Raw genomic sequence first — 26,441 nt, 5'->3', positions numbered from 1 at the left:
GGACACGGACCGCCCAGAGGTCCGGACTGTTGGACGTGACTGGCGCGCCCATCTTGCGTGCGGGATTGTGGGAAATGCTGATAGATAAAGAGAGCTGCTTTCAATCAATATATAGAAACGGCATTAGTTTATGTCAGAATCATTTATTGATAGAGACCGGAAAAATTCGCGGATTCGTTTCGCACTATGCTGGGATCCAAACACCTGTACCTTCATATTACTTATGTGATTGGCTCACAGTTTATGTTAAGGACTTTGAGCCAGTGAAAAACCTTCAACCAAATAAGTATCGAATCGGAAGCATTCTCGTCGACAGGTCTCAGAAGTAATTACTAATTAGTCGATGAGCATGTGGCATTTGCCCGAATATGTAGGGAATCGTGGAGTCTATCCTAGAGGTCATTGAACTCGCGAATATTTCCAATCCCTATTTATTGATAATTCGTGAAATTTTTCATATTGAATAATAATTTTTCTAGGAACGTTATCTACTATCTGAGATCTACCATATGCGATTTGCACGAGTAACCATTCTTGTTCATGCCATTTATATTATTATAGTCTAAACTAATTCTGGTGTGTGAAGAAAAAAGTTGTTTAATATGATACTTTTAATATTTCCCCTTATACTATCCCTATACATTCATATTCTTTCAGTATATATATATGAATGTTTGTATGTATGCATGTCATCTATGTGCTCCTAAACCATTCGTCCGATTGCAACGAAATTTTGCAGATCGAAGTGTTTTTTTTTTTCATGGAGAAGGTTTATACGCTATCCATTTTTTTTTGTAACCCACCACTAAATGGTGTTACAGCGCATCAACTTCAATACCTTTCAACCGATTGCCATTGGTAAATTCATTTTTATAACAGAAGCAATCATAGGTCATAGACATACAAAAAATGGTGTGTCATTTCTCTAGCTTATAGTCATATAGTAAGGTTTGACAACTTCTTATCCTCCTTGGTGAGACTTTAAATTAAGCGAACTGAATGTTTTGTGCGTTTTACATACAAACCATCAAGGTTACATACAAACCATGCCGGGTACAGCAACTCTTAAAATATAGTTTAATTATTCTTGACGATATTTCGCCATGTCGTTGTAAACAGGGCACACTTTAACATTGAAAAACGAGGAAGGTTACCACTGTCTTTGTGAGATAACGTACACTAGGTTGTGAGCGAGTCATATCTAATATTTACAAGTAAGTATTTTATAACAATTTCTCTTTTCTATGGTCCTATTAACAATTGAAAATATGTATTTATGGTGTCTGCCTTCAAATGTGTGTCATATTAAGTGAAGTTGATTGTGAATTTGTAATTGTGAGAAAACAGAATATACTTTCCAGTCGAATTAGCCCTAATTACGCCACCTAAACGAAAAGCTAATGGACGATCTACCGCTCAAGTAAAAAGAAAAAAGACATTACGAGCTTCAGAAACAGACGAGCAACGAGAATAAAGACTGAAACCACTCGAGTACGAAATTCCCAAGCCCGTTCATCTGAAACAGACGTTCAGCGCGAAGCAAGACTAAAACTACTCGAGTACGCACTGCTCGATCTAGACAAATAATGCACGTTGATTTTAATCTTAATGTGTTCAATTACCATCCTAGTTACGATTCTAGTATTCATCTAAGTCTGGTTATTGGAAAAATGAATAAATAATAGTATATTGCAGTCAGGAATGTGCTGCTAGAGTGGAAAGGTGAAGTACCAGAACTGAATTCATCACTCGAACAATTATTAGTAATGTTGGTATCAAGTGATTCAAGTCACTCTAAACCTTTCTTGGATAACATACGTAAGTATAATTAATGTTTCCAAATGATATCGTTCGGTGCAACAAACACTGTACGCGAGAATTACATGCCAACATTGAAAATACAATACCTGTGCCAAACGAAGATTACACATTTCTTCAAAATTTATTTCATGGAAAACTCTGATGAACAAGTAGATCAACGTTGTAGATTCAATACGGGGACTAAACGAAAAATTGTGGCTGGTTTACAAAGAGTATTTGATAAAGATAAAATAATTCGATCGTTCAAAACTGCCAGTGAACAAATGCCAACTGATGACTACAAAGTTTTAATTAGAGTAGACAAAACATCTGTCGGCCAACATTAAATACAATATAACGCACCAACAATGAATGAAGCAGCGATCGTTATAAATGGAGAAGAATTTAACTCACGTTATATTATTTTTCATCATATAAATGTTAATGTACGAGTCTCAACAACTCATCGCTCATACGACGGATTGCAATATGTATTCAATTTTATGTTGGCACGGAGACGATGGATACATTTTAACATCAAATTGAGAAATCCATAAACAGATGACGAAACATATAAGAAAGTCAGTGCTATGAATTACTACTCATATCGATTGATGATTCGTGTAAATAGTGAAAATCAAATCTTGAAATGTTGACAACTATTCCATCAGTACATTGTCGATATGTGTGGAATAATCGAAACCGAACGACTCCTGTACATTAATTAAACAAAATTAAAAAAAAATTGTCCCTTTTAAAAATAATGATTGATTGAATCGATTCCTGTTCTCATTTCGATAGTTAATCAATATAACAATGTTTGTTCTACGTAAAAAAATCCTTAAGGCGGTTTAAATTTCTCATCTGCCAGCATACAGTAAGGCGATGATGACATAGTAACCGCCATCTTGCAAATTCTTAACATTTTACTATGGCATTTGTTTCTTCCACAGCGCACGGAAACGTAACAAATGGTAACCAATGAGATTGCATTTCAAGGTTACTAAACATAAGTTTAGTTAAAAATATATATATCATGCTTCGAGAGTATATCACGGGCAGAATTGATATATATAATGAAAATAATCTACGAAGTAATAATATATCTCTAGATATTAATGAAATTGAAATAAATGTTAACGCATATAGATCATAAACTTACATGGCTACAACCGCAGCCAAGTACTCGGCTTCTATTGGTCGCACAGAGCAATGTAAACGGAAGAGCTCAGCACTGCTGAGTTAGTACGTACGGGTCCATCTCCGTCTGCGTGCTATTGTAGAAATTATGTTCCGTGATATCCGTCTCCATTGAAGCGATTCTTCTCCGTTTTCGTGCCATTATAGAATGGACCTTATTTGTTACACTGATCTAACCTTTTACTTTACTAAACCTCAGAACTGTTCGGGTTGTTTTGTGGCGTTCTTCCCCGTGAACTGTAGGCTATTCGCATAGCAAGTGTGTTGAGAATGGTGGGTTGCTGTCTTAATTTAAACACACACAACTTAGAAACACACTACGTTGAATTTTCGAAATATTGTGTTTCTAAGTCGTGACGATTCTATGTTATGTAGTTCGACGTTATGTGTTTATAAGTTACTTGTTTCTCAGCTATAACAGTTCTAAGTTATGTGTTTCTAAAATGTGATATTTATAAGTCGTGTGTTTATAAGTTTTGGCGTTTAAAATTTATGCGGTTCAGCATTGTATATTTCTAAGATACATGTTTCTATTTGACGACAGTGTTTCTAAGTGGAAATTGTTATAAGTTAAAGTGTTTCCAAGTTATGTGGTTTGGCGCTGTGTGAACCGGTGTCGTATGTTTCCAAGTTAATAGTTTCTTAGTTATGACCGCTCTAAGTTGTGTGTTTCTAAGTAATTACATTTCTAAGTTACGACGTTTCTTAGTTGTGTGTTTATAAATTTTGATAGTTCTAAATTATTTGTTTCTAAGTTGTGATATTCTGTTTATTGTTTTTAAGTTTTTTAAGGTTTAACGTTGTGTTTTTCTAAGTTATGATCGTTATAACTTATGACAGTTCTAAGTTATGTGGATTTTTTTCGAAGATTATATGTTATAACTGTTCTAAGTTGTGTGTTTATAAGTTATGTGTGGATCCCGAGAATAGTCCCGGGTGTGAGTTGACCGTTCTGGTCGAGCTCGCGTACGACCGGAAGCCAAGTGTTTCAAACACAGGGACCGTGGTTTCCTGCGGTCCTCCTAGTTCAGTCGTTCCCCGAAGATGTCGCCCCAGCCTTCGCGCCGATCCGCGGAACACCGCCGGGCAGACGCACTGACGCAACACTCCTCGGGAGGTTACGTCAGCAGGCAGGGAGCGCCCGCCTGCTCGGACAGCGTAGCAGAGTGGTCGAACATGACGTGTGTTTCTGCGGGGGCTTGCCTGTGTTTTCGTTTGAAACCTTTCTATGGCATACTTTACTGCTGGTTTTCATTGCATGTCATAGAGAAACCACAAGAATGGACAAACAAGACGAATATACAAACACACAGCAAAACAGCCGATGTCAAGTGTTAAATGAATAGACAGCACAGAGAATTCCGTGGAGGGAATCACTCAGGAAAAAAATTATCACGGCACAGAATGGCAATCTGGGCTGACAACGACGAGACACTTGTAACAACAGGGAAAAAAACACCAACCTTGGAGACCACAGTGAAACATATACGAACTCAACGATAATACAATACTGACAATCTGGAAAACACAACGACAACGCACAGACGAACAGAAGGCTTCCTAAGAGAAAACAGTTGCGACGTTTCGGGAACTGAGATCTGTTCCCGTCCTCAGGCCTAGACTGATAGTGGATTACAGGCGTGCATGTATTTGACCCCCTCTCCCTGTGCGGCCAATGACACAACATAGTCTTCCACAGTACTCTAGCAAATACCACAGAAACATGGTAGAAGCATGCAGGCCTAAAATGCTCAGGTGAAGAAATATAGACAATCGCTAAAAAACTGACATGTCCCGACAGTTACACATTAGGTACGTATATTACTGTTTCACTAGCAGTTGCTCTCCAACAACAGTTCCTTTATTGTGCGCGCCAAACGTCTTGGCGAGTGGAAATGAATGGAAACAGGAAACTTCCGAGGCAGCAGTTAAGTAACACTTCCCGTAATTGTCTTTATGCAACAAAACAGCCAGCTAAATCTGTGACATTTAGATGTCCAACGAGCTGGTGACTGGTAAGTGGGGCCGCACAGACTTTTGGCGCGGACAGTTGTCTATCTGCCTGTAAGGGGTTTGAGGAAAATGTTATATCGAACGTGTAAGGTAGGCGAGAAAAATTAAAAAATAGTGAGCAATTTGTGTAGTCTGAACTTTCGCTACCAGAGGTGACCACAACTGATCTAACTGATCCATCACAGAAAAATATTTTCTGTGCCTTTACAAAGATACTACAAAAAAGATATTGAAACTTTGTACAACACACGGCAATGGTTATTTTTGCATATATTAAATACGTTTTTCGAGATAATGCGGAGTTTTTCTTACGAAAACTGGAGCACAATTTTTTATTTTATATTAATATTTCATTCAAATAAAATTTTTTCCTAAACCGTTTAAAGGTAATTGAATATGCAACAACTTTATTTTATTTTGTTGTATCATGCTTAATATGAGTGAAATTATTACTGGACAGCTATTCAGGGAAGGATTTACAAATAACTTTAATTATTGGAGGTACTGGGACAACACAAAACATAAGTGACAGGGTCAGAATCCGAACCCATGATTACTGCGAACACTATTTTGTAGTGATACATTTTTCATGTAAGTGTACATAATTCAAAAATATTTATAATTTTACACGAATTTATCCGTTCCTTTAAAAAAAATACAGTGTAATAAAACATAAGACAGGAAATGGGTCAATCACACAAACATCTGCATCGAATCACGAACATCTTCCGAGTGTGTCAGTTTATGCAGACATAGGCGATGCTCTCCACGTGGACCTCGGAATGATGTTTACGAAAGCTCATACCAGAGGCAGATGTTACCTGTAGGTACTCGCCGACTCGAGTACTCTCGCGTCTAACTTGGTCGCACCAGCCTTACGACTGCTATTCACCGCGTTTCGCAGATCCTCAGCGATGCCCAAGTCCTTATATATGTGTTCCAGTTAGTTGCGAGAAGTGTCCTTACCACTCCTCCTAAATAAAGCATTTCGCTTTTTCTCAAGAAGCTTGAAGTTGAACACGTTGTTCGTCGAGAAAAATCTGATCGAGAAGGAGATGACGGTCGCGCCCTTCACCTGAAGGGCGCACTCGGGGGCGCATAGTAATTTAGAGCATCGGCAGGCCAACGTCACGGCTTCGATTCCGTTTTCAAGGTCCCTTAGCAGGTGACTTGGAGCACCGCTGTGGTCAGACTCACGGCACGGAATATAGCATCATTGATCTGTTGGCTGCACGGGTCTGCGGCAACAGCTGATTGGCTTCCCCACGCTGTGAAAGGTTTTGCGTTCGTTGACTTTGCATACTGTTAGGTTCAACTCTGATTAGAACCTGTATTTGTGACATGTTCGTCCATCTTGATGGACCTGCATCTGGAGTTCACAATTCAGGCGGCAGTTTCATTCTGCTACCAGTATCGGTAATTTATTTTTCGCTTTAAAATGAGCCACAGTTTTTAATTTAGTAATGAACTTTTAAAGACATCATGATACTAACGATTATTTCCGAGTAAAATGTTTTTTTTTTTTTTCAGTCAGCACAGTTAATGTAAGTAGATGATACGATTGCCATAAATATACCCACCAGTTAGCTTTCGCGAGCTTATTCTCAATGACGTAACATACTCATACTCTTGCCGCACTCTCTCCCTTTCACACTTTCACACACTCACATTTTGCGGTTAACAATACCACCAACTCAGGACATCAAAACTACAAGTGTGTGTTTTTTTTTCAGCGATAGCTTGTTCCAGAACAAGTCTACTGGTAATTGAAGTGGAGATTTTTGGTTTATGAGTTTATTTGTTCACATAAACCACCTATAATTTACGCGTTTCGCTCGAGGTCTTGATTATTTATATTCTTTATTACCCGAGTAGTGTTTAGACCTGAATAAAACACAAAGAATACTCGCTTATAGTACCTTTAATTACTGACGAGAATTTCACGAATTAGCGTTTGAAAAATTGTAAACTCACATAAAAAATATCGTTTAACGTTTTAATGCTATCGCTTAGAACTCCAAGGAAAAAAATTCAATGGTGGATGCGTGCAATGGGGAGGCGGAGAGGAGGCTGTAGAAGATTCTTCATAAATTATGTAATTTTTAATCCGTCATACATTATGTAATTGTTGATCCTTCATAAATTGTTATTTTTGTTTAATTATGTTTATACATTAATTTTTTTTGTGTTGGTAAATGGTTCGTCTTGGACAGAATAACATAATACCAATGAAATATCACTGTGACATGCATGTTTATACACATATATACTGCACACACATGTATGGCCAAGTGAAGTAGGGATTGGGGTCCAGTTACAACGTTGAGGGCAGGAAAGTTCACACGTCAGCCTTTCTTTGCAAACACGGAGAACTTATGGTGGGCACAAGTACACCTGAAGCACGTCATCCTCATACGCATACTGGAAGTGACATCATAAGGGCTTTCAGAATTGTAAGTTATGCACGTAAATTTCTGGTGCCCTATCAGAATAACAAAGTTTGCGTTGTAAGTAATTATTACATACAGAGTATTCAAAAGATTTAAAAAGGCTCGTAATATCATCATGTAGATCTGTATATACTACACTTATTAAATGAAAGCGTTAAAAATTTTAAAATGTTGGAAGAAAATATCTAACAAAGAGACAGGCATTCATGTGAATCAGTAATGACCTTCGACACAAACGTGAAAACATATTAACTAATTCTGTTAAAATTTCGTATGTTAGATACATTTAGCTGGGATTTAGTTTATAAGTTTAGAGACTGTATAGCTGATTTGTATAAGAAAACTGGTATATGGATGCCTGAATTTGTCAAATACAAAACAATGGTTAGTTAAGTAGGTAGGGGTTTCAGTACGTGGTTATATAGGTACCCGTATTTAAGTATCGTCTGAAACACCATCCTTTACATTTCGAGCATCACGGGTTCTGTCCCTCGCGTGGGCATAACGCCTTAGCACTCGCAGTCCCCGAAATTGTTTTCCTCCTTAGCGCTATCATGCGAGTGTTCCTTGAACGTGACGGCTTGTTATCAAATCACACTTCCTCCTCACTTCGTCACATCCACAGTGACACCAGAAAGTGTTGCGTTATCTTTCCACGTGCTGATTTCGTGGGCGTTCCTTCATTCACCAACACGCCATCATTCGACGAATAGAAGTAGGCCACGCCCATTTCGTGCTGAATCAAAGTTTAAAATAACTGATCGTACACACTGGTGCACTGCGCTCGTTAACTTCCCAGCCCTTGACGTCACAAGTCCGGCCTGTCCGCTGAGTGGTTGGAGCTGCTGGTTGGTAGGCCCGGGTCCCGTGTCCAGGTCGGGGTTGTGTTGTCTCTTTACCACCACCCTGCGGGAGGCAAGGTGAACTACTGCAGTTTCACCTCACTTCCACCCTCCAGTCATACCGAGGTCATCTTCTGCGACGATGACTGGGGTACAATTCATCTTCCGGGCATCATCCTCCTTCTCATCCTCACCATTATCCTCATCAATATCATTATCATCTCATCGTCATCATCATCGCCATCCTCCTCCTCATCATCATTGACAGCACATAAGCAGATAAACTGTATGTAATTTTAATTTAACTTAAGCTAATTTAATTAAATTGAAGTTGACAAACTGTTACGAAGTAAATCTGTGTTGAAAGTCATATTTAAATTATAATTGTAAAACTTACGTTTTATTTTAATTTCATCACAGTTCACTAAGATATCTAATTTATGCTTTTTATGATATGGTAATTTAAATCATTATTATGTGCTTTAATAAAATCGTGGGTTGTACAACCAAATACGGAGAGAGACTTTTGCAACAGTTAACTAAATTAAAGGCACAAATAAATTACTAAATTAGTATAATACATCTTTATGTAGCCACGCCAATCTCTTCTCCGATTTCGAAGTTCAAGCATTGTTTCAGTCTTTTATTATACATAATTGATATGATATGATAGATGCGCTTTGTGAAAATTTGATGTTTAAAATAAAAAAAATGTATACTTACACATTCATATTTGAGGTTTTCCGTATCACCGAATTGTTGATAAAGTCATTCTTTTTTTTTGCCTTGTTATTTTACTATTGTATGGTGCATACGAGTTAGAGGAACGGTAACTTCTTGACTGTGGCCTCTGCTATATTCGTCCTCGGCTCCGGAAACCACAGGAATTGCAGGAATTGTACGTGAGCAGTTTACAGGACACATTCCCGTGGACAAATTGTACTCACTACGACCTCGTGGATACATTCAGGAGTGGTTTGCACACATTTCCCCGGCGAAGTCATCCGGCAGACCCGTCCACTTGTTCCTTGAAGGGCAGCAGCCACGTCTTCGGTCGGTGCCCCAGTCCGTCTGCCGCCGGCTCGAGTAACGTAGTAGCTGCTGTTTGTGCTTCGCATGCCAGGACCTTCTAGTAGAGCTGCCAGGTGATGAGTCCCCCAGACAGCTGGGGATGCGGCTTGTAGATCCCCCTGCATCTTGCTCCTGGTCAGCTCTAGCAGCCTCCGCATTGTGCTGCATCTCTCATCCTCAACTTTTCAGCGCTGCCAGGGGTGGCGATGGCCACGGGCCATGAACGCACAGGCTAGAGCTCAGGTGCTGGCGCAGGTACCTAGAACGTACCAGGTGTCCCGGTTCCTCAGCACATAAGACATGTGCTACCGTGTGAGGCGGCAGGAGCTACTCATTGTTGAGCTTCAGAGTTATTTTTTTCTTGAAAGGAGCCGTGCACCTTGTCGGCATCCTCGAAAATGTCGAAAAATTTTGGCACGTGAACATGCAGGCTCGGGAAGCTAAAATGCACATCCATGAAGAAGCTGGAGTTATGTATAGAAGCCTGGGATGTCTTCGATGGCTTAGGCATGGTGGAACTGGAGAGTTCGCACGCAAGGAACGCAACACGAAACCAACGCAAGAAAACTACAGTCGTTTATAAAGCACATAAGTAGCAAGACGTCACAAACCTTATAACTTAGAATTGTGAAACAGTAGAAAACAAATTTTTACTTCAAGATTCTTTTGATAATTCGTATCATCGTGGCCTTCAGTGCACATTAACGTCTACGTCTTTAAAAGTGATCGGAACACTTAACTTTTAATATGGTATTCCGAAACGCAAGAAGTTGGAATTTGGCCGATGCTTGCGTTGCATTTTTGCGTTTTACGTATCTTACGTAGCCTTAGGGGGAGATTACGCGGAACTCTGAACTACTTCAGGTAAACATGTTCAACTTTTGCCTGCTGTTACACAACGAACATGTTTCGTTAGAGGCCATTTCTCATTCAACTTAAACATATTGGAAAAGTAGTTCAGAACGACATATATTTTACATAAACCTCATTGACTGTTGAGTTTTGAGAGTATAAACAGTCTTTTGCGAAAACTGCAAGATAGAGAATGTCTCTGGCACAAGTTCGTGTAATTGTTTTCCACTGCTACAAAAATATGAACATGTAAATAATTAATTGTTTTTAAATTGATGCTGAATTCCTGGAGGTACACTTGCTCAAATAAATAGGATCCACAATACATTCATTCGATGACAGTAGACAATCGGTTCTGGAGCTGAACACACTTTATACCAACTGCCGTGCGACCTCACACTTTCGCGTTTGTAAACATGTTTACTAAAACCTGTTCACCTGAAGTAGTTCGGCGTTCCGTGTAACCGCGTCCTTAGACCGACAATGGCCTAAAGAAGAGGCGGACCGGGCATGTTACCAACAATCCCACGTGGCTAGTGCGTCCCTGGTCGCTGATTGGCGGACTGTGAGGCGGCAGGTGAGGCTTCTGCGCTTCTGCGGGCGGGCGGGGTTCTGCGCCCGGCCGCCCGCCGCCACAGAGCTGCAGGTAGACCGGGGCGTGTTGTCGGCGATAACAGCCGCGCACCTCTCTGCAGATAAGTCGAGCACCAACCCGGGAAAGGCAGGGGGAGGAGGGGTGGCGCCTGGGAGGGGGGGGGGGGGAGGGACCCGTGTCGCGTCGCTTCGGCGGAGCGCGGCAGACGCTCGCGACGCACAGAGGCGGCACTAGGAGGTCGTCGACGATGCTGCAGACGTTCGGCGTGCTCGCGCGCCACGTGCCGCTGACTCCCAAGAAGGTCGCCATCGACAACCCCGTGTTCAGGCTGCACTACCGCGCCACGGTGCTGCTCCTGCTGGCGTGCACCGTGCTGGTGTCCAGGCAAGTGCGCCGTCTCCCTCCATCGCGACTCCCGGCGAGATCCAGCCAGGATCCTCGGTGTACGGGGTCGTAACTGGACTAACTTACACCCGGGGCAACAATTCATCTTGGCGCCTCCCCCCCCCCCCCCCCCCTTTTCTTTCTTAAACCAACCAAACTAAAACTTTTCCCGATAACGCCTCTTATCGCAAACAAATAATAATTGCACTATTCTAAGTTTTTTATTCAACTTATATGGCAAATAAATTTATTTGCAGTATTTTCGTTTCAATACAACGAAAATACCAGTTTTGAATTTGTTGACGATTACATTTTGTATTCTTCAATACAAAAAATTCACTTAATCTGGCATTCCACTTTTTTTTTGTGTTCTAACACTTCAATATCCAAGTCAATATCTGTAATAAAAGTTACTCTGCCCAATTTAGCGCCGCTCCCCCCCCCCCCCTCGTCCTTAATGCGACACCCTGGGCTCAAGCCCCGTCTGACCCTTGTGGTTACACTCCTGTCGGCATATTCCCGTCTCTTTCACCTATGCGTTCCGTCGATGTTCCATTCTCATCATCACCCTCATCGCCAATCGGTTCCAGCTGCTATGTCCAGACACCCGGAAATTTCGCGGATTCATTTGGCGTCAGGCTGAACATTTAGATTCCTGTGTATTCTCCACCCACTTTAGTTTTCCTATTGGCTGATACGTAAAAATAGGGAAATTTCGCCCATTCATTAAGTCACAAGTTAGAATGCAAAAATTCACGCTCTCGCACTGTGTTCATGATTGAACCACAATTGTTTGGGCACACCCCTATACGACAGTGGGCCAACGATGCCCAGCTAAGAAATAAGTAAGCGAATCAGGTAATGCCAATTAACAAGAATAAAAATGTTCTCGCTTAGAAATCAACCAATAGGAAAGCATACATTGGTTGAACACACCTATGACTTTGAATTCTACCTTGAGGCCAGACGAATCTGCGAAATTTCTGAGTCTCTACGTGATACGTTGCAGCGGAATCGACTGATCTGGTCGCTATACTGCTTGCTGGTGTGGAGTGGTGAGACAGTTGGAGATTAATCAATAAAGCTTCAAAGAGGGGTAAACAAAAGTATAAAATAATAAAATTACGGTTTGACGTTGTGTTGCCGCTATTCACAGAGGCGCATTACGGTGTGAACCTGAAAAATTTAGTGTATTATGAAAATCTTGGTTCTGACTCTGCGCTCGAAACTGAATCATGCCTGGCGTTGGGATCCGTGGCTATGGTATTAGGATGAATATATCCACAGTTTAACGGCTCTCTATTATTTTTTTCTTTTCCCCTCAATTTCCATCTTTTATCCTGCCGTATGCATGTATTTACTATCAGAAACTTGTATTTCAGTAAATTTTAATCTGACCTTGTATTTATTATTATTTTATTATCACTACTTCAGTCATTATGAAAGCGGAATGGTAAATGTGACGCGGAATATTGCTTCTAGCGCGGTAATGCCTCTAAGCGCAAGGTTATGGACTGGTGCGCTGTCTTCTTGTCGTGCATATTGTAACAATTAGATTCTAGCACACATATGGCGCAGAAATTATAATAAAGATGTAAGGAAAGTTACTAGAGTGCTTTCAAGAATCTGTACCTGTTTTTTCATGCCTAAATATTATTCTGAAAACTTGCGTTCTGGCCATTTTCAATCTCTTAAATCGTAGTATAACTTGGTATGTCCTGGCACAGTTTACAGGTTGAGATGCGAGGAGGTCAAAGTCCGACCACCCTGACGTAACGGCGGCCATCTTGAATGACCTTGACCTTTGATCTTACCATGAACCTTTGACCTTGAACTTAAAACTTGGCCTTGAATTTGTACCTTGACCTTTGACCTTCATTTCGCCATCCTGACATCGAGCACCTCAATCCAATAATGTTGCAATTTTCGTTACGGTAGCCATATTTGATTCTAATAACATGTCCACCATCTTGTTTTTGCCTGCTGGAGGCCACCATCTGGATGATGTCACGGCCACCATTTCTTGTTTGTTCTGCTGGTAGCCTCCATCTTGGATCCCTTCATCTTTGTTTCTCCGGTTTGTTCCTAGAGAGCGCATCTCTGTCTCATGCACATAAGATCGATGTTCCATTACCTTAAAATTTTGTTGTGGTTCTTATCGGCACAATATTATTTATTTTTTTACAAAATATATTGAAAGCTCTGTGATTGGAATCATGACAGCTCGATCATCTGGGTTGGAAAACATACATCTATATCATCCCAGTGATTATTGTAAGCTTGATCAGAATAATTGATTTTATCAAATCGTTTCCATCGTTTTGGTATCAGAGTTTCATCACAATCTTCGATCTTGACAGCTTTAGGTGTTTTATCACTGTGTTTGTTCTTGTCACCAGCCTCAAATTCACTATCACCATCATCGTAGAATTCAGCGCTTTCACCAGGATCAAATTAAGAACTCGAAATCTATGACGTCGAAGCTTCTTTATCGGCTAAAAGCTTCCTTGAGGTTCTATTTGAGATGTGCTTGAATGTATTCTCACTTTTCATACTAAAGATACTTCCTTTGTCTTCAGTCTTCCTTAAACCGTCAACATCCTTCAATTTAAGTTCTTTGTCGAGATCAGAAGTGCTATGAACATAAAAAAGTTCAAAATAAGAAATTTATTGTCATGCAGTATACTCCTTAGTGTAGTCGTTTTATCGATATCCTCTATCTCGTAAGTAGGATTGGCTTTACAATTCTGCCATGTCTATTTATGCTATAAATTCGTGTAAACAACCTGCTACACCGATCACAGATTAGAATTTTACGTTGTGGATTTTTAACACAGTCATTGTTCTCGTGACGTCTATCATTCCTTCTTAGGAAAAATTCCTTGCTACAATGTCTACAGTGGAGTCCTTCAGTTGCAGCTACAAGCAACGAACCAGGATCAATGTTAGCTTCTGTTTCTAATCATAGATGCAAACTGAGATTTTTCATCAGAAACAGATACTTAAACACGAATTTGAGTAATCCATCAGCAAGAGTCAATTTTAAATTTTGAAAGACTTATGGCCAAGTAGTTCTGTTTTTCAACAGATGTAACATTTTGCATGGAGGTAAATATTATTTATTTTTCATGCAGGATGCAGGATGCTCACTCACGATCGTAAGGGAAGGATGGCTTCGCTAGACATCAATGGGAAGGAAATTCGTCTCGCATGCTAATGTTTAACAGCTCTCTCAAGTCATGATAATCATCTAAGAATTGAATATCTTCGTTTGACATATTGTACAGACAGTCACACTTTCATGTAGGATGCGGGATGCTCACTCAAATGGGTCGGTTTTATCTGAAGCTCTGTGCACTGATATGTTTGAGGGTAGGCGGGGGCTTTTAGGAAGAAGTGATCACCGAAGCAGTGTTGCCAACCATAGCAGTGTTGCCAGCCATGGTTTTGTTGCAAGCCATAGCACACACAATCTGGGCACATTAACCTCTAAATTAGAGTACTTTCGGGTACCTACGAGAAGTTGTCAGTTCGGATGTCCTTTAGAAATATACACAAAAAAAAGTATGGAAACAAAATATTGCTGAATTTTTAAATACAAATATAATATACCTGGTCTGATAAATCTCATAACAGCGTGACAACATACAATTGTTTGGTTTAAATGCAATATTGGCTCTACTGCTAATGCCCGCACGAAGAATTTTAAATTGCATCGTTGAATGGTTGGGTGGTAATGTAAACGTTGAATACTACTATACCAGCCACATGTGAAAAAATGTATTTTCTGGTTAAAGGTTGGTGTAAAATTATTGGAAATATTACCTGTAATATTTAAATTTGTGTTGTGCTTTAATAGTGAAGCCGAGAGTGTCTTCAATTAGAGATACCGCTGATCATGTTGTCGCCGCCATACAGTTTACTTGATACTAGCTGCAAACTTATCCTGTGTTTCTCCTGAGGTCCTTAGGAATATAGCGTAGCCGAGGCTGTATGTCAGTGCTTTTTAGCCAGGGAAACGACTGCTTACCACCCTAATTGGTTTTACAGTCCAAGTAAACATTGTTTGATATTTTTGACTGATTTTTTTTTTCTTTTCGTTTTCCTAAATTCCTTTTACATTTGCTTACACGAGCATATCTTCTCGGGTACCGGGTCCTGACATAGTAATTTGGGTACGTGCACCCGAATTCGGCCACATATAGCAAAACTGCACCAAGGTGACATTCGTTCTCCAGGGTAGGAAGGATGCCCGACATGCATCGCGTGAGCACCGGGTTGAACCCGAGTTCTTCGGTAGCCTGATGTACGCATCAGTGAAGGCTGACGCACAGCGAATGCATGCATCAGTGAAGGCTGACACACAGAAATAAAAACATGTACTATTTCAAAATATTCCTTTGTAAACCAGTTTGCCAATAAATTGTTTGTAATACTACAAGAAAGATATTGTAACTTTGTACAACTCATAGCTATGGGTATTTTTCGAGGTAATAAATTCATTTACATGAAAACAATAATTACTACAAAATAGTGTTCGCAGTATTCGGATTCTTACTCATGCATTTATGGTTTGTGTTCTAACAGTACCTTCAATAGTTAAAGTTATTTGTAAAACGTTAAATGAAAATATTTCCAGTTTTAACTGTGCACGTAATAAGCACGATACAATAAAGTAAAGTCAATTGGTTGAATATTCGAATATCTTTTCCATGGTTTGTATAATCATGCGTTAATTTGCGTGATTACTACTCGGTGTTATTTCGAGAAACGTATTCGATACAAGCAAAAAAAGTAACCCAAGTTGCGGTATCTTTCGCGTGGTGTTACAAGCTGTGTCTCGGCCAGCGAAAGGTCGGTGTCGACGGAGGGTGGTGTCGGCCGCAGCCAGCAGTACGTGGGCGAGCACATCCGCTGCATGGCCGACGGCGGGCTGCCCGAGCACGTGGTCAACACCTACTGCTTCTTCGCCGCCACCTTCACCGTGATGAACGCCTCCGCCGAGACGGGCGCGGCGCTGCCCGGGCAGCCGGGGGTCGGCCCGTGGTCGGGCGACGGCGAGACCCAACCCGTCGTGAGGCACGCCTACTACCAGTGGGTGCCCTTCCTGCTCTTCCTGCAGGTCGGTGCCGGCTAGATCACCCCATGGCCTTTGAACATATATACTGTATAGAAGTCGCGAGTGGATAGGATTTACTCTACGTTTTTCAGGAGCGTATGATGAGCAGCTTGGGAACTTCACCGCTGCAGTGCGTTGCCGTAACGCCCTGTATCGTCTTAGTTGTTATTTACACGTTAGAGCGCAGCACTGTCGCCCGCTGTCGTTCCCCCGCACCCGCAATCCATCATTCACTGCAGCTCAAGATCGTTCAGCGGGAGGGGGGGGGGGGAAGGGGTGTTTGAAGAGTTCGACACTTGTCCGCTAGGGACCACCACAAGTCGATGCCCTAGAGATGGTGGCGATTGCGGCGGTGAATTAACCAACTACCTCAAAACCGTATTAGAAATTTTAACCTGGGCTGGCGACTTCTATACAGTATATATATATATTCAAAGCTATGGCGTACCCCCACTGGCGCGTATTGACCATCCTTGCTCGCAGGGGCGTTGTCAGGATCTCTTTTCGGGGGGTGTTTACTTACACCCTGCCCCCGTACTAGGGAGGGAGGGTGTACCGAGGGGCCCTCCCCCGGAAAATTTTTTGTTTTTAATGTGCAATTTGGTGCTATTTAAGCACTTTCGTAGTTAAAACATTGGATTTAAATAACATAAATTTGTGTCCCGACTTTATGATATTTTTTAACGAGACACTGTTGAAAACTCATTGCTGAATATTAAGGGTTATCGGCTGAAGGGTTCTTTCTTAGTTTCATCTAAGTGCATTTGCAACATCTAGACAATTGTAAATTTTGTCATAAGTACATATATATATAATATTTCGGGGGGTGTTTTGACACCCAAAACACCCCCCCCCCCCCCCTGGCTACGCCCCTGTTGCTTGCCTAGAGTTGTCAGGTGACAACATAACCACACATGTTCCTGAAGTTATACGAGGGTGTCTGAAAAGTTTTCGACCTCAACCTGAAGATGGCAGCACTCGACAACAAAACTTGGGTAATGTGTTTGCGCGTGCTTTGGAATACACTCTCTGAAATTTGAACCATTTTGGATGCGCAGTTTTTTTTTTTTTTGGTTATTTTTTAACAATCGTTTGCGTGAGTCGATTAGCATGTTTTTTTTTTAATAATGTAAAATTGAGCATCGAGTTCTCGTTAAATATTTGTTTTTGAAAGTCAATGCGCCTACGCAAATTAAAGATGAGTTGGACGCTGTGTATCACAGTGATATTTTGGGCAGCTGAATTCAAACATGGACGTACCAGCTTGGGCGACGATGAACGTTTGCGACACCAAAAACTGCGATGGGGCTATCAGCTCAAAAAAAAAAAAGGCAAAGATTTTTTCTTTGGGCGAGAAAGTGATGGTGACTTTTTTTGAGAATATCCATGGCATTGTCTTAATCAATTATCTTGAAAAAAACAAAACAAACAAACATGATAGGACCATGTTACGAATCATTACTTGACAAGCTGAAGGCAGAATTTGCAGAAATAGTTCACAGAAACAAAAGAAAAATTCACTGGCAACGCACCAGCTCACACCTCAGTGGTTGCCATGGCGAGAAACTACGAATTGCGGAATGAACTGCTTGACCACCCTCCTAACTCAAAAGCTCTAAATCCTTGTGACCTATTTTTTTGTTCTCTAGGCTATAAGTTGCGCTCGGAGGACAGAGATTTTTGTTGAATGAGGACGCCATCAACTTCGTAAACAACTATTGTGTCGAGACTCACGCAAACGATTGTTTAAAAAAATAACTGCGCATCCAAACTTTCAGAGAGTGCATTATAAAGCATGCGCAAACACATTACTTAATTTTTGTTGACTAGTGCTACCATCTCCATATTGAGGTCGGGAACTTTTCGGACTACCCTCGTTCTTCTGTAGGCGCGTAATGTAAAAAATGATGACAGTGAATTTTTACGATGTGTGCGCAACGAAATTTTCAAAGGATGAAAACAAGGCTACAAACAAATAAAAATTACATATTTTCTTTTAAATCTTATACTTTAATAATTAATATTGAATACTGGTCCACATCATTAAATTTTATATTTATTGCGAATAATATTGATACAATTGTGTTTATAAACTTTTTAAATTGTATTAATTTATTGTTTTTCATTATAATTCAAAATTTATCTCGATTATTTTACTGATAAATATTTAATTTTATACACATGTTTATATTAATATTGAGTTTTTTAAAAATTTAATTGTATTCATATTTTACCAACCTTATGTATAATATCACTTCAGCCCTTTTGTTATATTATTTATAATAATTATTTGCATGCAAAATTAAGGTTAGTTTTTTGCTACACCAAGTAAGTATAAAGTTAAACACAAGTACCCAAGTACACGTATCCATGTTTTATTTATGTATTCTAAAAAAAAAAAATTATTTTATATTATTTATTTTAATTATTATTACGTTTTTTGTAAATACTACTTTCACAAGAATAATTTTTCGTTACTTACTTTATCTCAGACCACAATTTGATTTATCAGATACTGTACGGAACATATAGTCTGAGACATAGATATAATTATTCTAAAAATAAATTATTAAGGTGGTTTGTGTCCCCGCCATCTTGGATTCTTTAATATTTTTTCTTTAATTCTAATTTTTAAGTATTATTCCAAAATTTTTGCATGTATAGGAATTAATCGTATTTCCTAGATCTTCTATGCCTTTTTGTAACCATATATTCACTAATAGGCTCTAGTTTGTAAGCGCCACGGGGAAAAAAACTTAATTTTTAAACACGAGTGACAAAAATTAACATGATAATCACACTACTTCACAAGTGTTGACTTCAACAAGCAGCCAGATCGAAGTCCTATGCCATATCAAACGAAAACATTTAGCTCGGAAGCTTTATTACAAAGAGTATCAAAATATTTGAAACTGCAATATGTTGAGGGCTAATAATCGTTAATTCATAGTGTCTGGCCGGCAAGAAGACCTAAGCTGGACATCACCGCTCTGAGCTGTCACCCAGTCCCGGTCTGTCGGCTCCGAAGTGGGAGCTCCTGGTTTCGTGTGTAGTGTTCCTCGCCTTGGGGGGCACTTTCCCTCCCGGGAATTGCGTTTGCCTTCACCCCTATCCGGCGGAAGGCAACGCCAAACCTGCGCAGCATCGTCTCGCCTGCCCCGTCCCAGTCACGGCGTTGCTGTTTCCTCACGGCAGTGGCCCCGGGCTCTTCACCCCATCAACCTCTTCGTCGTAATTTTCAAGAAAATAAATACTTTTGTACAAAAAAATTTAATGTATTTTACAAAATATGCTGTGAAGTCACATTAACACACATACACACACACATATATATATATATATATATATATATATATATCACATTCTATCCATAGGCGAAACAGAATTAAAAATTTCTGCTGATAATACCATGACAAAATAAATAATACAAATTTTCTTAGACAAGTTCATATTTATGTTTTTTGCAATATTTTAGTTTTTTTTTCGGAATTCACCTAAATAATGACGAAATGTATATATTGGGATTGTTATCTACTCTTATCATTCCATTCCAGCAACCACAATCTTGAACTTTGTAGCGAGTGTTTCAATACTCGCGAGAGATGTGTAACACCTAACCACGGTAACGAGCAAATTTTTGTGTTCTCATGTTGCAAAGACACTTATAATACAAAACTCGGACATGAAATTTCATTATTTTTAAAAAATGCTGAGCGTGACACGAATCGCACGTAGTTTCTGTACCCGCCCATAGAATACGTTGGCGAAACCGCTACGTCGACTATCGGATCATTTGATTAGCAGGCCGAAATTTTAAACTATATAATGAAACAGAAAACACTCTAAAAAAATACTCAAGCCCAGCTTTGGAACTGATTTCCAACAAGGAATTTTAATAAAAACACAGCCCAGCTTGTTAAAATTCATTAAACAGTTAATGCTATAGTTTCCCTTTGGCTTTGTGAACTTTGGTTCACGCCATCCGCCACAGATGGCCGCACCGTGGTTGCGTTCCATGCGACGTCTGTTCCATTCACGAAATTACCCCTACCAAATGCTGTATGCCGAGAGCTAAGTTGTTACACATCAAACATTTTGTATGTAGTCTACGCTTGACAGATATGAAACTTCTTGCTTATTAAATTATTAGTTATAGGTAGAGACCTGAAAAATTCGCGGATTCATTTCGTGAAATGCTGCACTTCAAATAATTATACATTAATGCTGCTTCTGCCATTGGTTCACTGTTAATCTGGAGTAATGAGGGCCAATTATAGACCCTCACTCGTAGAAGCGTCGAATCACGGGCGGCCCAGTCGAGACGACTCACAAGTCAACAGCCAATGAACAGTTGGCATTTGCCCGAGTGTGTAGAGGATAGTGGAGTCTATCCTGGAGGTCATTGAACCCGCGAATTTTTCCAGTCTCTAGGTATAGGAAATGAATTTTTTTTTCTGCGAGGTCACAGATCAAAAAAAATAAATATGCGAGTATGCGGTCGTAAATTATGACATTGCGCTAGTATGCGAGTGTGAAAGTATGCAAGTGATCTACAATGCAAGTGTGCAAGTACGCTGCGTCATTTCTTCCTCTCCCGTGCCATCTACTCTACCGGTTCCCCCACCACGTACCTAACTATTCCCCTCATTTGATCGGAGTTTCCCCTCAGTACGTGTGCGTGCAAGCTTGAAGCTTGTAGAGGGTGGCTTGTGGAGCAGCAGGAGGGCTCGGCCGACAGGCGCTGCTGTTCTACGCGCCGCACGCGGCCTGGAAGCGCGCCGAGGGCGGGCGGCTGGCGGCGCTGGTGGCGGGCCTGGAGCTCGCGCCGCTGGCCTCGCAGCAGCACCAGGTGCGCGCCGGGGCGACGCACGTGCCCTCGCTGGGCGAGCGCGACGCCCAGGTGGCGGCGGTGCGCGCCGCCTTCCTGCTGAGGCTGCACGTGAACCGGCCCTGGGCGTCATGGCTGGTGGCGTGCGAGCTGCTCAACGCCGTCAACCTGGCGGCGCAGGCCTGGGCGCTGGACGCCTTCCTCGGCGGCCGCTTCGCTGACCTGGGCCCCAGGTCGACACCAACACCCCCTCTCAGACGAGGCGCACTGGTTGATTCCACTGGCGTCAAGTGGCGTATAACCGCCCGCTCTGGCCGTTCACGTTCTCGTCCCCACTAGCAGACTCGACACAACAGGCACTACCCGCCAGTCGCCTAATTGAGTCTACCAAGGGCGTTCCACCTGTCGGTTTCAATGTGGAGCAGTTAGTAGTAGTCCCGCGGCATGGGATGTGGGATGTGAGGAATACAGCGATACAATCTTGGAGGGAAGTTTTGTAACAACGTATGAACCCACACTTTTTTTTTCGACTGGGTTTTCTCCATTATTTGCGTCTCTTCTTGCAGGAGAGAGAGCACAAGTGGTGCTCCTGCTTCCTCGGGTTCTAACATCGTACTGAGCTCCCGTCGGGAAGAGAAGTTTATTCCACAATTTGCCTCGTGTGAAGCCGGCCCAAAAAGAGTCTTCACACGGCATTCAACTAGTTGAGATTCAACCAGGCAACTCAGTTGAATCAACCAAACCGCCTCGTCTGAAAGCTACACTGTTAAAACATATCTGTCAACAAAGCAATCTGTTTCTGTTACCGATGTTAATATACCACCATCACAGAACTGTTCTCTCGGTCTTCATCAGATATTCTTTTCAGTAAGTGCGCATGAACATTTGAATTATGTTCTTGAAGCTGCTACAAATTTAGTTTTTTTTCCCCATCAAGTTTGTAGTTTTATAAAAATTTAATATTTATAAAATATTGATGTCTTTTTATGAGTTGATTTTTTTTTATTCAATTTGAGTGTTTTTATCGTCTATTTGGCTTTGCAATTTGTCATTTTTGATATAAATAAAATATATTTTTGCACAAAACTCTCCTCTTTTAAGCACCTAGGTTAATATCAATCAATGGTTTGAATACCTATAACAAAAAAAAAAACGCACTCATCATATAATACACGCGTCTATGGCAGCTATCTTGGGCTCATCTTGTATCTTAATTAATCATTTTGTCTTACGTTCCGAGTCGTCTTGTATTCGGGGCTGCCCTACTGTTGCGGACGTGCGCAGGCGATGGCGACGAGGTCGACCTTTGGCTCGACGTGTGTCCAGGTGGATACGGTCCGGCGGCTCGGAGATCGACCTGGTGTTCCCCAAGATGACCAAGTGCCTGTTCCACAAGTTCGGGCCGTCGGGCTCCGTGCAGAACTACGACGTCCTCTGCGTCATGGCGCTCAACATCGTCAACGAGAAGATCTACGCCTTCCTCTGGTTCTGGATGTGGCTGCTGGCGGCGGCGACGGCGGCCGGCCTCCTCTGGAGGCTCCTCACCTTCTTCCTGCACTCCCGGAGCGTGGGCTTCAACCGAGCCGCCTTCCGCCTGGCCGCCAGCTCGGGCGCGACGCGCGACGCCTGGTCGCTCGTCACCGTCACCCGCGAGTGCCACTTCGCCGACTGGCTGTTCCTCTACTACCTGGCCAAGAACATGGACGGCTTCGTGTTCCGCGACCTGTTCCTGGGGCTGGCTCGGGAGATGGACGACGCCGGCAAGAAGTCGTCGCCTCTCGCCGAGCCCAACCACAACGACGGCGGCGACCAGGTCCTCCTCACCTGAGCACTCGCGAGCGCTGCGTGCTCGAAGACTCCATCGGCGACTAGGTGACATTCGAGGGAGAAAACATCTTACAGCAATTTTTCCAATGGTTTGAATACCTATTGTGAACGAACGCACTCCTCATATAATACCTGCATCTATGGCAGCTATTTTGGGCCCATCTTATATCTTTATTAACCAGTTCGTCTTGTCTTCCGAGTCATCTTAAACTTGAGGTGATATTGTATTCGTGGCTGCCCTACTGTTGCGGACCTGTGCAGGCGATGACAAGAGCAAAGACTGCAGCAAAGACTGGAGAGAGGTTAATCTCCAAAACTCTGTTAAGGTAATTTTCCTAAACATGTAATAGAAATTACTAACCTATAAAATTTATCATTCAAAAACTTATGATAGCTTTCCCTTAATTTTTTTTAGGAAATTTCCAATGCGTAGTAAATGTACCATATTCTTATGGTAATATTTAGAGGTATTCATTTTTTGCGAAAATGCTTTTATATTAGCTGAGAGTTAAAACACTGTGTTTCATGATTGGTCCAGTTTATTTGAGGTAATTGTCTACTGTCATCACACCAATCACAATAATTCCGTGCTGAAGCAAACGCGTCCTGAGTGGCCCGGTAAAATAAGACAGTGGCTTCTCTTGCAGACGGCCGCTAATTACAAGGGAGAAACCGTTGGTGCGGACACACCATATTTCAGTCTAATAGACGTTCAGATTTTTCTTGCGATAAATACATGCCGCTAGTTAATAATAACATGAATTAAAATTGAGGAATGTTACCAAACCTACTTTGCTGCTTAGAAGCGATTAAAAACATGTCGCAGATTTAGCAAACTTACAAAGACTAAAACTATTTACGAATGTGGATCTAACCTGAAGTTCACCCAACATAGAAATTTCCTTTGGAGCTATGTATTTTTAGGGCATAATTCAGACTCGCACATATGGGTTGCTAGTATGAAGTGAAGAGTACCTTATGCAAACAAAAGTCTTTCAAGTTAACGCTTGCAAAATAGCATTGGTTCAAGTCCAGCTACTGAACATGAAACGACCAACAAGTCGTGAGAGACCCAGTCTGCAGCAGGTCCTCGGTGCCTTGCCCGATGTCAGCTGTTCCTGCTCGGTGGCCCGGTTCCACTCCCCAAAGTAGCAGGCAGTTGCCGTGGCCTTACTCCCGGCTGGTCGGGGTGGGTTCCTTGAGTATTTGGAGGCGGTAACCGGTTCAAGCATCGTCCTTTGGTAATCGTGTAGTGCTGGCGTGTTCCTGACTTTATACGAGGGCGTATCAATAAGCAACGCACATGTCAATGTTTAAATAGGATAATAATTAGTAAAAATTGAAATTATTTACTAAAAGGGAACTAGATGGGCGCTACTGACGGCACAATGCAAGATCTCCTGATGCCATGTACCGATAGCGTTTCGTCAGTCACCGGTATAACGGCGTTGGTGATTTCATCGTCAATTGTGGAAGAACCAAAGAACTGTGATAATATTTCTTTTTGCAAATGGAAAGAACGTTGGAGAGATCCATTCGGAGATGCTGGAAGTTTCCGGAAAAGGCTGTATTGACCGAACTAACTTTGGAAGATGGTGTTGATGAGAAATTGCTGGGATACAGTTGGGATGTTTTGGAGAGCCCATCCTACAGCCCGGAGCTGGCTCCCTCCGATTCCTATCTGTTTGGACACGCGAAGGAGTTCCTCGGTGGTAAGAAGTGTGACTCTGGCGACGGACTCAAACGGGCCGGGCGAATGTGGCTCTTCTCGCAGTCGATGGAGTGCTATGAGACCAGGATTCCAAAATTTTCGTTGGGACAATTGCCTCAACACTCATGGAAGTTATATACATGGGTAATGCTTTCATTTCTGCTTCATATTCTCATTAATTTCTTTGTCTTTTGTTTATATCATGTGTGTTACCTTTTGATACGCCCGCGTACAAAGGCAGGAACCGCCAACACTACACGACATCACACGATTACCAAAAGATAATTTTTGGTCATTTTATCAAATGACTTGATGAATCGGAAAGTTTTTGCCAAACTAATAAGAAGTTTCAGAGAGGGATGTCTACTTCCCACCCTCTCAATATATCGAAAGCCCAGCAATTTGTCCTCGTGTGTCACTTTAGCATTTACGTTAGGATCGGGCGCAATAATCATTTTAACATAAAATAAATATTTATGAAAAACCAAAATGAAAAATAATGTTGCTCAAAGTAGAGTTTGAACAATCTGATGAACATACAAGTGATATGAAGTGTGATTTCTTGCATGTTTATTCAAGTTTATTCAAAACGTTTTCTAAGGATCTAATTGTATTGATTCCTTAAGATCATTATTTGTTTTACATTATTTTTGATGACCTCTCCTATGTGAACATGAACTGCAGTTATTACGGGGTTTGGCTATAGGTTGTATTAGACAAAGTGTATTTATAGTCAAATAAATTGGAGAATCGTAATTTACGAGTGAGAGAAACAATAGACTGAAAGTAAACAATATTTATTTTTATGCATATATACATGTTATTTTCTATATGGAATATGTGTTGTTGTTTTGATGTTATTGCAAGGATGCATTCAAAAACAAATTTCTATCCAAAAGCTGATAAATAAAACTTTAAGTACTTTGTAAACTATAAATAACATAACAATGAATAATCACTGAGACTATCTTAGAATTTAAGTCCACCCTCAACCGTCAGATTAGTACCTTTCTATATATATATAAAAAAAACATTTAAACCACCGTGTGAATTTTAGCCTTTATTAATTGGTAAGTACTTAGATTAAGATGTTTTAAAATAATAAGCATTATTCATATGGATGATCTTCTGTTGTAAATGGTCATTTGAAATCGGTTCCAGTCTAAAGAACGTAAAGAGAATTACTTAACGTTATAACAACAATGGATTTGTTCCACAAAAACTTATCCATTGTTCTGTCATAATGATCAATCTATAAAACATGTTACATTGTCTGACAATTGTCGATATTGCCTAACAATAGCTTAAAATATTTATGTTTATCAGAAGTATTCGATGCAAAAAAAAGTAATATTTTTGGTTAAGAGTACTAAAGTTTAGCTTTGGAAATTCTGTACAATGTTGGATTGCCGTATAATAAAAAAAACTTGTTATGTAAAAACACACTAAGCTTTTTTTGTCCACATATATTCTCATAGCAAACAAAATATTAAATCACACGTTATGATCGTATATTTGTGTACTATAGGTAATAAACTATGAAATTTTCTATATGAGTATTTTTTAATTATGTATTAAAGGATAATTATAAAAATTCATTAATTTATTGTTTATTATGATGTGTTATATGAGGTCCCGCAAAGCAGTCGGACTGCTAGGAGCAAGTGTTAGTGCTGGCCAACAACTGCCACCGGTTCTAAACAACTATAAACCTACCCCAAACCATGACTGTAAAGGTGTGGCTACCAA

The 26,441-nt window shown here is 40.8% G+C and overlaps 1 protein-coding gene across 1 annotated transcript; it reads left to right on the top strand.

Annotated features, from left to right (window-relative positions):
- Positions 1-11,011: 11,011 nt before the first annotated feature.
- LOC134538491 (innexin inx7) lies at positions 11,012-26,137 on the top strand. Its single transcript, XM_063379864.1, has 4 exons — positions 11,012-11,207; positions 16,095-16,329; positions 21,065-21,387; positions 22,481-26,137. Exons 1-4 carry the CDS (start codon positions 11,071-11,073, stop codon positions 22,980-22,982), a joined length of 1,197 nt encoding a protein of 398 aa, XP_063235934.1. The 5' UTR covers positions 11,012-11,070; the 3' UTR covers positions 22,983-26,137.
- Positions 26,138-26,441: the final 304 nt, after the last annotated feature.

Source organism: Bacillus rossius, chromosome 1, assembly GCF_032445375.1.
Source record: "Bacillus rossius redtenbacheri isolate Brsri chromosome 1, Brsri_v3, whole genome shotgun sequence".
Lineage (NCBI taxonomy): Eukaryota > Metazoa > Arthropoda > Insecta > Phasmatodea > Bacillidae > Bacillus > Bacillus rossius.
Note: the sequence above shows the minus strand (reverse complement) of the source record. Positions and strands in the feature narration are given on the sequence as shown.